Source organism: Aedes albopictus, chromosome 3 (genome assembly GCF_035046485.1).
Source record: "Aedes albopictus strain Foshan chromosome 3, AalbF5, whole genome shotgun sequence".
NCBI classification, from domain to species: domain Eukaryota; kingdom Metazoa; phylum Arthropoda; class Insecta; order Diptera; family Culicidae; genus Aedes; species Aedes albopictus.
This window is the reverse complement of record NC_085138.1, coordinates 401,582,673-401,597,126: the sequence shown is the minus strand read 5'-3', so window position 1 is coordinate 401,597,126 and position 14,454 is coordinate 401,582,673. Positions and strand designations below refer to the sequence as shown.

At 38.7% G+C, this 14,454-nt stretch overlaps 1 protein-coding gene across 1 annotated transcript; it reads right to left on the bottom strand.

The window, feature by feature from the left end:
• Positions 1-11,231: 11,231 nt before the first annotated feature.
• On the bottom strand, positions 11,232-13,562 carry LOC109426496 (general odorant-binding protein 45). The gene is made up of 2 exons (XM_029854208.2): positions 12,791-13,562; positions 11,232-11,383 (listed from the first exon to the last, which is right to left on the bottom strand). The coding sequence occupies exons 1-2, from the start codon at positions 13,560-13,562 to the stop codon at positions 11,232-11,234; spliced, it is 924 nt and encodes a 307-aa protein (XP_029710068.1).
• Between the last annotated feature and the right edge of the window lie 892 nt (positions 13,563-14,454).

Sequence of the window (14,454 nt, the reverse complement as noted above, 5' to 3'; positions counted from 1 at the left end):
GCCAATGACCATTTTGCATGCGTATATCGTGTGGCAGGCACGAAGATACTCTATGCCCAAGAAAGTCAAAGAAATTTCCTTTACGAAAAGATCCTGGACCGACCGAGAATCGAACCCGTCACCCTCAGCATGGTCATGCTGAATACCCGTGCGTTTACCGCCTCGGCTATATGTGCAAGGACCCATACAATTCTGTTTTTTTTTAATTTGCTGTAACTTAAGTACGTTTGGATGTAGGGAGATTAATAGGTTTAAGTTTTTCACCATAAATTTTACATATTTTTGGTATTAAAAATCTTAAAAATGCTTTCAAAAAATTTGACCATCCTAGGCTACTTGACACATTTTGTGACTGGAAGCTTTCTACGAAAAAGTAATTTTAAAAATCGAAGAGTCAATTTTTTTTTTTGTTATAGTCCTGTTTTTTTTTTCTTCAATAGTCCTTCATATCCCCTGAAACATCTTCGAAAACATTATTTTAATCCAACAAATCGTTTTCAAGTTATGATTTTTTGAAGAATGGAATAAGGTTTTTTTCATACGCCGCATTTTTTTTGTGTTTTGGGCTGGATATGCTCTGTAGTACGATTTGTTGCAACACTGAAACAGTAGAAAGTTTCGAAACGATGTTTGTCTCTGACGTCCCTGTATTCTGAGTATGATGAAAATGAGACACTATGCTTAATGAGGGAACCGCCACCCTTATCATCTGTGTTCACGAGCGGTTCGTTTGCAATCTAGGAACTCTGTACACCATCTTCAGTAGTTTCAAAAATGTCCAATAAATCAACTTCTCAGCGAACACAACTGCTGATGACCTACTTTCAGTCGTTATGGTAAGAGACTGTCTAGGTATCATCACCGTGCTGTCGTTTTGGAACAGATACAAACTTTGGTGCGAAGTGGCTTTTGAAAATTGTATGACTTTCTTCAATGTGTCATACATATTAGAATAAAAGACATGATCTAGACCTTACATGATTTGACTTTTCGTGTTTTCTATAAAATCTTCACGGCTGCATCATAAAAACCATGTGAATTAATTCTATCAATCTCATTTCCGGAAGTCTTTACATACCGTGCCTAATTATTTTATAAGAGTGTTCAATTCCAGAATACCTTAAATTTCTAACCAATAAAATACAAAAACGATTTGTTTTCAGTATCTAGGATGATACACAGATCTGCTGAACAGACATTAAAAAAACTTGAAATGTGCGTTGATACTTGCTGATGCTGAAATAGAGGATAAGTATCGATAAGTGATCGTTCCAAAGATTTATGCCATTATTTTAATTACACATAACAGAATCATAAATTTTATTGACGTGATTCATTGCGCGATTCACATTTCCGGAAATAGAACAGCCGGGATGCATTGCATATCTGTTGAACTGATACGAAAGCTGCGAGCATTCAAGCAAAGTAGGACTAGCACACCGCAGACTCGTGTCTGTTTAAAGTCTATATAGTTCCGCCGTGACTGCTAGTTGGCAACACCATACCATACCTACTGGTTGCGATTGCTGCAGCAGTTGTTTATGACCTATTGAAGTACAATCGAGGGCACTGGCCTTGGTCGACGTCGGCTTGTTTTTTTTATATGTTTCGTTAAACACAAACTGGTGATCGCTAAGGTGATTTGCTATTTCAAAACCGTTGGAGTTGGTACAATGCCGAGGGATTCGACACTGAGACGGATGAAGCAACATCTACGCATGCACAGATGAAAGTTGTTTGCGTTGACATTTCGAAGCGAAATGTTTTAGCATCGTACTTAAATGATAGATGGCCATAATCAGTTATATTTTTTCAATGCTAAAATGTTGGTGATATTTGTTGTTTTAACTGAAAAAAGTTAAAACTTTGCAAATTCAGCTGAACATTCTTACAACAACTTGTCTTACATATGTAGGCAACTAAACAGAAATGTTGACTTACGTTTTTAAGGCAATCTATTTCATTCCTAGCAGGTACTCACTACCAGAACAAGAAATCGAAGATCCATACTGTGAAGTAAGACACCGGGCGCCATTTTGTTCCCGACAGCTAAAATTGCAATTTTTCTGCCCTGAGCAATTGCAGCAACCATTTGAGTTTTATCGCCACCGACGTCCGTCCATCCCCGGGATGAACACGTGGCATAATCGTAACGTTTAATGGAGCAAAATCATAAATTGTAAGTAGGGTCAAGTGGGGTAAAATGCCATTTTTCAAACATTCATCATTTTCAATGATAATAAGCCTTATTTGTTAGGCTTTCAAAGTGGTAACAGCAACTAGACAATATTTGCTCGATACTTCAGCAAAACTATTCACTAAACTATTGCATTTTCATCGATTTTTAGCGATTTTAAAAACTGACTCGTAAAACGGAAGTGGTGCAAAACGACCATCTGCCATGGGGTAAGATGCCACTTCATGAAAACATTCAAAAATTACGTCCATCAGTTTTCATGCTTTTCCGACTTTTTTCCCCCCTCTGTCCCGCTCTTTTCGTATACTCGATAAATGGAGTGTTACCCCCCTCCCCACAAAACGATGATCGTAATATTTGAATGACCCCAAACATGGAAAGCGTAGACATCAACAACCATGCGTTTCCATATGTGCCTCAATCTCGTTGGAAACACTTGGCTGGTGATAAAATCACCAGAAAACCTTAATTGCAAGCATGAAAAACCGGAAGTTGCCAATTTTCATTGGGAAATCAACAGATTTTTCGTGGGTTTGGTGGCCTAGCTTCTAGAAGAATGTTCGATGCAAACATATCTTGACACCATTCACCTATAGTAATGATCAAGTCCCATTCAGGAATGATTTTATGAGTTGGGCCATTTTACCCCATCTTGGCATTTTGGGCTTAGTTCCCCTACCTACGCTTCGTCCCACCTCAATTGATCCCCACGGTACGGTACGGCACGGTAACGGACTGACGTCATAAAATGAGGTGGAAATAGCTTATAGAGGGTGTCTGTCAACGGGGATGAGTGAAAAAACTTTTCGCAATCAAATGAAATGTTCTGAGTATGAAGGTGGGGTATTCAGTGTATGGGACGTTGGGAAGGAGAGTAGTTAAAAGTTACAAAATCGATACTGTAGAGGTTTGAAGAAGTAAAAGGCATATCTGGAATCAAAAGCGTCAAGAATACGCCCGTGAAATAACTGGAAACTGAAAGCAATAAATCTTTTTTTTGCAACTTCTCATCATAATAGGCTGTTTCTCACGCGAATCGGCCAGGAAAAGGCCTACTTTCCTACACCAAATTAGCAGATTACATCTCTACTCTTGTCTCTACTAAAACTTTCAACAGTCCTTTCAACTGCAATCCGCAAGTTGAATGACTTGCGGGACCGGTTGACCGGTTTTTGTAAAAAAAAAATGACTTGCTTTGTTGTTCTAGTGATGTTTTCAGTAACTTTGTTGAAACAAAGTCTACATCTCTTTTGCAATTCCGTTGGAATTTTAATAAACTACATTCTTTCAGCACTGTTTTCTCATCTTTTATCTCCAAAATTATTCCTGTGTTGATGCTGAAGAACACTACCAGTCATATGCACGAATTCGCTTGAAATAGTATTGAGACGCTCATTCTAGTAGCACACACGTTCTACAAAAGTTGGTACAACTCTTATATGACCAAATTGAGTCATGCAAGACTAATATACCAAGGTCGTTTTTTACACGGGGGATGATTACGTACCTTGTAAAAAAACGTGTAAAAATTGTGATAGTTAACCATGTAAAAACCCGTTCGTGTAAAAAAAACCTATTTATTCCACCTAGCGGTGATGGCGCCTTTCTCGTGCCTATGAAACCCCATTTTAACAAAACTCAAGTGGCAAGTTGATGAATATGGCCATCCATTTCATGGTACCAGAAATCATATCGTTTATCTGGCTTTTGATTTTTCAACCTTAATTTCTACAAAACAGTCGCCATCTTGAATTTTGACCCACCATCTTGGATTTTAGACCGCCATCTTGGATATTTTGGTCACAATTTTTGGACTACAGACATCTTCTTCATACCAAATATACCCATATTGCACGATTTTGGAGCCTAAAACGCAAGCTAAAACCTCATAAAACAGTCGCCATATTTAATTTGGAGACAATTACAAATCCAAAATCGTAACATCTTGAAGATGCATCTTCAGCAGCGTTGCAGTGTTTACCGACTTGCAGTTTTCGCTCGAAAATCGCTATGAAAGGCTTTAAAATCTCTAAACTCGTGGAGCATGATCTTTATCCTATTCTGTTCAAGTTGGGACAATCTCGTGATTGAATCACGAATTTTGATTCACTGACTGCGGGTATCTTCCCCGTTCCAAGTTTACCCATAGTGCATGGTTTTAGAGTCAAAAGCTCCATTAAACAGCCTCTATCATGGTTTTCAAGCCACCATCTTGGATATTATGCTCGCCTTTTTTGGTCTTCAGACATCTTCCCCATACCAAATATATTCATATTGCATGGTTTTAGAGCCTACTACTCTTTTAAATAGCCGCCATCTTGATTTTTGAATCGCCATCTTTGATTTTCTACCGCCATCTTTAATATTCTGGTTATAACTTTTGGACTCCAGACATCTTCCCCATACCAAATACAACCATATTGCATGGTTTTAGAGCCTCAAAACCTATTAGACAACCGCCATCTTGATTTTTGATCCGCTATCTTGAATTTTGGGTCGACATCGTGGAATTTCTGGGTTTTCCTATCCAGTGTTGATTTCCACACAAAATTTGTCACCTATGCTAAAGGTTACCAATTTCGGCGCAGTTTGACGTGTTGAATGATAGGGCTTGGTTAAGTTTTATATATGGCCCGTTCTGCCAGTGCTGGTCCGGATCGCTAAAATGGCTATAATTCCGTAACGCCTTGACCGATCCGAACTATTTGCTATAGTAAACAATGGAGTAACATTTTAGTTTGATTCGTGCCTTAAAAGTGAGTGAACTTTTTTGCGCACAGACATACATACATATAAACATACAGACATCATCTCAATTCGTCGAACATAGGCGAAGCTATCGGAGGTGCCGAGGGTACCAGGCACCCCCTAGAATTTGAATCCGTTGCTGTGGAATATAAGGCGATGAATGATGAATGGATGAACTAATGAATATTTGTTTGTAGTGCAACCCCTGGCATGAATTCGTAGTTCCGTCCATGTCGTCGAACTGAGTCGATTGGTATATGTGACTTGACTCTCTGAGCCTTTTATCGAAAATTCTTTTTTTGAGTAAACATATAGCCTTTCAATACACTTTGGTGTACTATTAAGGCAAAACTTAGGGAAATCAGAATATATAGAAACTGTACTTACCTTCAAATTTTTGAGGATTATTTTAGAGAGTTCAAGCGGAAAGGTAGGAAGTAGTGTAGCAAGCGTGGGTTCTAGAGGTTAGTGGAGAAGGGAGCAAGGAATAGTCGATGGGTTTTTGGGGAGAATAGTTCATACCGGTTCCAACTAGGTATCAGAACGGTTTAGAGGGACGACGCGAAGGATCATGGAGACATCCTAGAGGTTCATGGAGCATTGACCTGTAACGAACGAATTCTCAAAGATGTTCTAGGTTCCCCATGAATTTCCGTGGCCTAAAGATCTACAAGGGTAATCAATGGATTGTTATTACATTACTGATACGGTGCAACATCCTTCAGGTCTTCTCGGTGTCAAACGCGACCACAATAGATATGCACTAAGGTCAACTTTTGACTCGCTATTGAGTTTTCGCATTGGTAAAGAGTCCAATAGTGAGATGAGAGGGTGATTTCTGTTTGGACTTGGTCGCTGCGAAAAATATATGTTGCTGACTTGCCTCTCCGAAACTCCCTAATGCCCCTTAAAAAAACATGATAATATCTTATAACGCTTAAAAGTCTTAAGTTCACTCTAGACTGTTGTTGGATGCCCTGCAATTAACAAAATCGATTATTTATTCAGGTAAGCTTTATGAACCTTTTGACTAAATATACTAAATTAACTAAATACTCTTGTAGATCCAAAGGTCTTTATCCACAAGAGTACTTGGATGACCTAAAATTACTGTTGTTCAAAACTTTTTTACATGTACCTGTAGGTCCATGATGCATCGCATCAGTAATGCACGCTTGTAGATCGATCTTAAGGCCTTCATTCGCGAGAGTACTTGGAGAACCTAGAGCATCTTTGAAAATTGGTACTCTACGAGACTATCTATCATGGACTGGACATCTTCCTATTCGCAAGAGTTCTTGGATGACCTACAACATCTTTGGAAATCACAGCCTTACAAAATTCTCTTCTATGGACCTGTAGGGTATTGCAACGCATTTAAACGCGCTTGCAAATCTTAAGGCCTATATGTGCGACAGTACTTCGATGATCTAGAACTATCACTACTTTCAATCTTCCATGGATCTGTAGGATGTTGCATCGCATCAGTAATGTGATAACAACAGATAATCCCAATGATCACATTTGTATATATTCGTGAGAGTACTCGGGACATCTAAAACACCTCTGGAATCCATTATTCTCCAAAACTATCTTCCATGGGGCTCTGTAGGATGACGCATCGCATCAGTAATTAATCCATCTACTGATCCAGCTCGTTAATCACGTCAGTAGATCTTAAGGCCTATATTGGCGAGAGTACTTGTAGGACCTAGAACATCTTGGCAAATCTACGAGACTAATTCCATGGAGTTGTATGTAGGGTATTGCACCGCATCTATAATGTAATAACAACGCATTGATCACGTTTGTAAATTTTAAGGTCAGGTATTCGGGAGAGTTCTTGGATGACCTGGAAGATTTTAGAAAGTCAAGGCTCTACAGAACTGTCATCCATGGACCTGTAGGTTGTTGCATCACATATATAATGTAAAAACTATCTATCGATTACGCCTTTAGATCTTAGGGCCTTTACTCGTGAAAGTTCTTGGAGGACGTAGAACATCTGTAGAAATTAAAAATTTGCAGAACAATGTTCAATGGTAAAATGCTGAACCGTATCAATTATGCAACAACAATCCATCGGCTACGCTTGTAGATCTTGAGATCTTCACTCACGGAAGCTCTTGGAGGATTAAGAACATCTTTGCAAACTAGTTCTCTAAACAACAATGCTCCATGGACCTGTAGAATGTTGCACCGTATTAGTAATGTATCAACAATTCATCGATTACGCGTGTAGATATTAAGGCCTTAACTCGCAGAAGTGCTTAGGGGACTTAACATATTTGATTAGTTACAGAAAAACGGTCCATGGACCTGTAAAGTATGGCATAGGTACTTAATGACATATCAGTAATGTAACAACAATCTATAAATTACGCTTGAAGATCTTAAGGCCTCTACGCGTAGAAGTTATTGAAGAATCAATAACATCTTTGCAAGTTAGTTATTTTCAAAATAATGCTTCATAGACCTGTAGGAAGTTGCACTGTATTAGTAAGGTAGTAATTGTAGATCTTAACTCGCGGAAGTTCTTGGCTTACCCAAAACATCTTTGAAAAATAATTTTCTAAAGAACTGCGCTCCATGTATATGTTTGATGTTGCACCATATCAGTAATGAAACATCAATTGATTGTCTACTCTAGTAGACCTTCAGGTCTTTACTCATGAAAGTTCTAGGACGACCTAGAACAACTTTGTGAAGCATTTCTTTACAGAAACATGCATAATGTGCCTGTAGGATGATAGGATGTAACAACATTTCATTGATTACACTTGTAGATCTTAAGGCCTTCACTTGCGGAAGTTCTTGAAAGACCTAGATAATCTTTGAAAACTAGTTCTTCCCAGAACCATACTCCACGGACCTAAAGCATGTTACACCGCATCAGTAATATTACAATAACCCATTGATTTTGCTCATAAATTAAGGCCTCGCGGAAGTCATTGGATAACCTAGAACATCTTGGGAAATGACTTCTCTACAGAACTTCAACCTTGAAAGAAAAAACAAGTACTCACCGTCTTATTTCTAAAATGAAACTTTATTGAAACATGCCGAAGAATTTCAAACTAGAGTACATTAAACGAATGGTCGAACTAGTCCGAATAGTAGGTATCGATATAATTGTAAAGATCATTGGTGTCTCCATACACAATGGTATCAGAATTGGTTCGCGAAATTGAGATAGAGTTGCCAGTCTCGGTGTTGGACGCGGTAAGAGTTGAGTCTTGAGCGTTAACAGCAATATCTGTAAAAGTTAAATGACGAAGACTTCATTAGTTTGATTGTATTATTCATTTTTTTTATTCTATAATTTTTCTTCTTTAAATTTTTTCTCTCCCAATTCGAGGAGTCAGTCCTTTTTTTTATCTGTATTAACGAGATTTTTAACCCTAGGCTAGTTCATCTCGACAGGAGTCTGTCCTGTAGGAATTAAAAAATATGTCGACTTGTTGTTTTGGAAGAATTTATTTTGGAATCCGAGAATAATTGTACTCGAAATTTGGTTAGAATTCCTCAAGATATCCAAATCCTCTGCAAATTTGAGATGCATTTTGTCTAGCAATTAGAATAGCACCGAGAAATTCGAGTAGAATTCTTCCAGGAATTTGAGTAGAATCTCTTCGAGAATGCGAGAAAAATTCCTTCAGGGATTCAAGTAGAATTCCTTCAGGATTTCGAGTAGAACTCCTTCAGGAATTCGAGTAGTATTCCTTCAGAAATTCAATTTTAATTCCTATTGGAATTCGAGTAGAATTCCTTCAGGAATGTGAGTTCATTTCCTCTAGGAATTGGAGTAAATCTCCTCCAAGAATTCGAGTACAAAACCTACAGAAAATCTCCAGGTATTGGAGTAGAATTCCTCCATAAATTCGAGTAGAATTCCTCCAGAAATTTGAGTAGAATTCCTCCATGAATTCGAGTAGAATTTCTCCAGAAATTCGAGTAGAATTCCTCCAAAAAATCGAATAGAATTCCTCCAGATATTCAAGCAGAATTCCTTCAGGAATTCGAGCAGAATTCCTTCAGGAATTCGAGTAGAATTCCTTCAGGAGTTCGAGTATTGATTGATTGATTGATTTGTCTTTATTTAAGAGGCTTTCAGCCCTTGGCTGGTTAGTCTCTATATTCGAGTAGAATTCCTTCAGGAAATCGAGTAGAATTCCTCCAGGAATTCGAGTAGAATTCCTCCAGGAATTCGAGTAGACTGCCTCCAGGAATTCGAGTAGAATGCCTCCAGGAATTCGAGAAGAATTCCTCCAGGAATTCGAGTACAATTCCTCCAGGAATTCGAGTGGAATTCCTCCAGGAATTCGAGTAGAACTCCTCCAGGAATTCAAGCAAAATTCCTCCAGGAATTCAAGCAAAATCCTTCAGGAAATCCTCCGATGAAATCGAGTAGAATTCCTCCAGGAATTCGAGAACAATCCCTCCAGGAAATCGAGAACAATTCCTCCAAGAATTCGAGTAGAATAGGGTCCTAAAATGACAAATATTTTCCCGGTTTTGCTGCATAACACGAAGGAGCATGCTTTTCTGATCTCAATGGTAATTTTTCCGAACTTAAACAATGACAGAATAGTTAATAAACTCGAAAATAAAATAATGATGAGCAAGTCTTGTTTGACATTCGAGGTCAACCTTGACGTAACGAAAGTGAAACGGCGGGTTGCAAAAGACACCACATTGGCTCACTTTTGACAACAAATGTTCCTGTTTGACATACACGGTAAACAAAATTTACCCAAAATTGAGTGCTAAACAAGGAGTGTTGCAAAAATTATTAAAATTGTTGAAAATATACTTTATGGGCTTTACCTAATAGGAATACTTAGAAAATGAGTAAACATGTCGTTTTAATCAATGCTTGATCGAATTATGCAGAAATTGAGATAGGCCTTTAGGAGCCTATACCTCCAGGAATTTGAGCAGAATTCGAATGTCCAAAGAAAAAAATGTCTGTAAAAATAAAACAGAAAATTTATTTCGTTTGACGTTCTATGATCGAATTGTATTCGTCAAGGAGTTCATTTCTCTTCAAGTTCGAGAAGCATTTATCCAGGAGTTTGGGTAGAAGCCGACTTGTCGTCAGAGGGAAACTCCTCTGTCAATACGAGAAAAAATTGTCTCGCATTTTGAGTATGTTCCAGTAAAATTCCTCTCCGATTCTGAGCATTCGGGTGGAGAGCTTCTAGGAATTTGAATAGAATTCTTCCATGAATTCCAAAAGATTTCCTTGAAGAATTCAAGAAGAATTCGAAGGATTTCGAATAGCTTTTCTTTCAAACATTTTACTTGAATTTCTCTCGGAATTCAAGTAGAATTTGTTCAGGAACTTAAATAGAACTTCTCTAGGAACCCGAGAGAAACTCCTTCATAGTAAAAGATACCTGGAAGCCTTCACATAATTCGCTGCTTTTCCTATTTTTTCAATGTGTATCCAGGAATCTCTGCTTGATTTGATACGAAATAAAGATTGTTAAGTTTCAATGTTGAAAGGAAAAACATGCCCTAATACCGTATCAATTTCACAACGAAGCTTTATTAAAACGTCAATTAATACATCGAGTGAATAGACGAACTAGCCCGAATAGTAGTCATCGATGTAATTGTAAAGATCATTGGTGTCTCCATACACAATGGTATCTGAATTGGTTCTCGAAATTGAAATGGTGTTGTCCGATTCTGTGTTGGACGCAGTAAGGGTTGAATCTTTTGCGTTAACCACAATGTCTGTAAAAATAAAACAAAATTAATTGTATTAGCTTAGCTATTTTAAGGTTGGGAATTATTCGTCTTGAAGTTTATGTCCCTCTGAGTTCAAGAAGCACTCCTCCAGAAGTTTGCTCATTTGGAGTAGAAATTGACTTGTAGTTAACGGGAATTCCTCTGGCAATTTGAGATTTTTTTTTTAATTTAAGTTGGATTCTGTAAAATGACTGTCGGTGACTGAAAATTCAAGGAGTAATCAAGTTATTTGACTGGAATTCTTTTTGAATTTCTAGTAGCATTAGTTCAAGTATTCTAGTAGAATTTAATTAGGAATTCGAGTAGAATTCCCTTGGAACTCAAGAAGAATTCCTTCAGAATAAAATATCTGAAAGCCTTCACACGATTCGCAGCTTCAGCTGTTTTTTGTGATTCCAGAAATTTATGCTGGATAGGTGGACAAATTCGATATGGAATATAGAAGAACAGTAAACATTGCTTAGTTCCTATGAGCCATATTAATTTCAAAACGAAGCTTTATTGAAACATGATGTATTAACATACAAATTTAGCCGGAATAGTAATCATCGATATAATTGTAAAGATAATTGGTGTCTCCGTACACAATGGTGTCTGAATTAGTTCTCGAAATTGAGATAGAGTTGCCAGATTCAGTGTTGGACGCGGTAAGGGTTGAGTCTTTTGCGTTAACCGCAATGTCTGTAAAAATATAACAACATAAACTTAATTAGTTTGATTTATTTAGGTCAAATTCATCTTAGGCCCCTTCGAGTTCCACAAGCAAAAAAAAATTTGGGTAGAAGTCCTCCAGGAATTCGAGTAGAATTCCTCCACGAATTCGAGTAGAATTCCCCCAGGAATTCGAGTAGAATTCCTCCAGGAATTCGAGTAGAATTCCTCCAGGAATTCGAGTAGAATTCCTCCAGGAATTCGAGTAGAATTCCTCCAGGAATTCGAGTAGAATTCCTCCAGAAATTCGAGTAGAATTCCTCCAGGAATTCGAGTAGAATTCCTCCAGGAATTCGAGTAGAATTCCTCCAGGAATTCGAGTAGAATTCCTCCAGGAATTCGAGTAGAATTCCTCCAGGAATTCGAGTAGAATTCCTCCAGGAATTCGAGTAGAATTCCTCCAGGAATTCGAGTAGAATTCCTCCAGGAATTCGAGTAGAATTCCTCCAGGAATTCGAGTAGAATTCCTCCAGGAATTCGAGTAGAATTCCTCCAGGAATTCGAGTAGAATTCCTCCAGGAATTCGAGTAGAATTCCTCCAGGAATTCGAGTAGAATTCCTCCAGGAATTCGAGTAGAATTCCTCCAGGAATTCGAGTAGAATTCCTCCAGGAATTCCAGTAGAATTCCTCCAGGAATTCGAGTAGAATTCCTCCAGGAATTCGAGTAGAATTGCTCCAGGAATTCGAGTAGAATTCCTCCAGGAATTCGAGTAGAATTCCTCCAGGAATTCGAGTAGAATTCCTCCAGGAATTCGAGTAGAATTCCTCCAGGAATTCGAGTAGAATTCCTCCAGGAATTCGAGTAGAATTCCTCCAGGAATTCGAGTAGAATTCCTCCAGGAATTCGAGTAGAATTCCTCCAGGAATTCGAGTAGAATTCCTCCAGGAATTCGAGTACAATTCCTCCAGGAATTCGAGTACAATTCCTCCAGGAATTCGAGTAGAATTCCTCCAGGAATTCGAGTAGAATTCCTCCAGGAATTCGAGTAGAATTCCTCCAGGAATTCGAGTAGAATTCCTCCAGGAATTCGAGTAGAATTCCTCCAGGAATTCGAGTAGAATTCCTCCAGGAATTCGAGTAGAATTCCTCCAGGAATTCGAGTAGAATTCCTTCAGGAATTCGAGTAGGATTCCTTCAGGAATTCGAGTAGAATTCCTCCAGGAATTCGAGTAGAATTCCTCCAGGAATTCGAGTAAAATTTCTTTTTGAACTCGAGTAGAGTTCCTCAAGCGATGTGAAACTCCGTTTGAGGATAAAGTATGACAATTATTAACTGGAAAACGTTCCCCCACAGAATTCGAGTAATAATTTTCCCATACGGGATTAAAGTAAATATTCACAGTATATCAGGTAAAATTTTTCACAAAATACTTACTGTTAACGCGAGATCCTTCCAAGGCTTTACTGTTGGTGTTGACGGCCATGTTTCCGGCCTGGTAGTTGGCACCAATACACTCGGTTGCCAAACGCTGAGCCAGAGTGCACTTGTCATCGCACGGAACTTCCTTCCGCAATCTGGCCGCACACTGCTCAACCTGATGATAGAACTCTTCCTCGTACCCACCGCACAGAACGTAGAACCGTGCCATGTTGAGTCCTTCCGAGTCACTGTACAGACCCGATCGGATCAAGAAACACCGGTAGACACAACGCGTCTCCGATCGGTTGAACGACGACTCCCTCAACCAAGCATAAACCTGCTCCATCGAAAGGCCCACCATGGCCGAACAGTCCCGCACAATCTGATCATCTATCAACGGGGTGAACCGGATGAACTGCGGAGCGGTCAAGTTGACCTGGCCGTACTGATCCAGGTAGCACTGTACGGATTCATTCGCCCGCACGCAACTCCTCGATCGCGGAACGGTGTACACTTTGTTCAGGAGGCATCGCTCGGTCCGGTTGAGATTGCACTGGTCCACGGGGTCCGGTACGAAGAATCGGCTGTAGGCCGGAGACATTCCCTTCGTATCGTTCCAGTCTCGGGTCACCAGCGTTTCGCAACGGCCCATGCACGGACCAACGGCACTGTACTGGCCACATTCGTAGGCTGCTCGCTGCAAGCTCTTGTAAACGATTTTATGCCTATCTACAGCGGCGACTGAAACTACGGCAACCGTTGCCAAAATTAGCCCGAATTTGATCATGTTGGTTTTTTCCCCGTTGAGGTGTCTACTGGTGACATCCAAGCTGTGGATAGTCAATTTATTGCTCTTCATCAGCCAAACATTCTTTGCATTTTAGTCGAACGGAAGCAAATGTAGCTGTGGTCAAGGCACGTACAGCTTGTAATGTGTATGGTTTTGTATCGGAGAAAATCGTTTTTGTCACATTCGGCATGGACGACGCACGTTTCCAAGAGCAGGACTTTCATTAGTTTGTAGTGCTTTATAGCAAAAATATGAACATCGAAGTTATGCGTGGAATGTCTAAGAGTACAGCATTTTAATATGCTGATTCTGAAAGGAATGCTATGCTGCTTGAATTAAGCAGTCAAGTTTCGACAGAAATTTAGCTTGAATAAATTTTGTATCAAATTAATCTCGAATTGTATAAGCAAATCAGTTCTTCTGTGTAAAAAAAAGCTGAGAGAAACTGTGATCCAGTTCCGAATAGAAACTCCACGTAAGTAGTGAGAGACTTTCCAAAGTAACTTCTTCAAAAAATACGTATCTCTACAAATTTTAGAAAACTGTGTGAAAATTTAAGAAGAACGTTCCAAAAGCTCACACCATGATATGTATAACTCATTGGGATATAATCTTGTTCAACGTCCTTGCTGTTTTGAAATAATATAACTAAAATATATCACATTATGTTATAAATGCTGTTTGATAACTCATTGTAATATAATTTAGTTTTGATTCTTCGACATTTGGTCAATAATGTTACACGTTTTGATAGAAAGTAGTAATCCTGCAGCTAAAATTCATATCTCATTATGTTATAATTTTGATCTGATTATAAAAAAATAGGTAATTATCTTGATTGAATCAGTGTAGTTTATAACATAATAAGTTATTGTAAAACTTCATAACA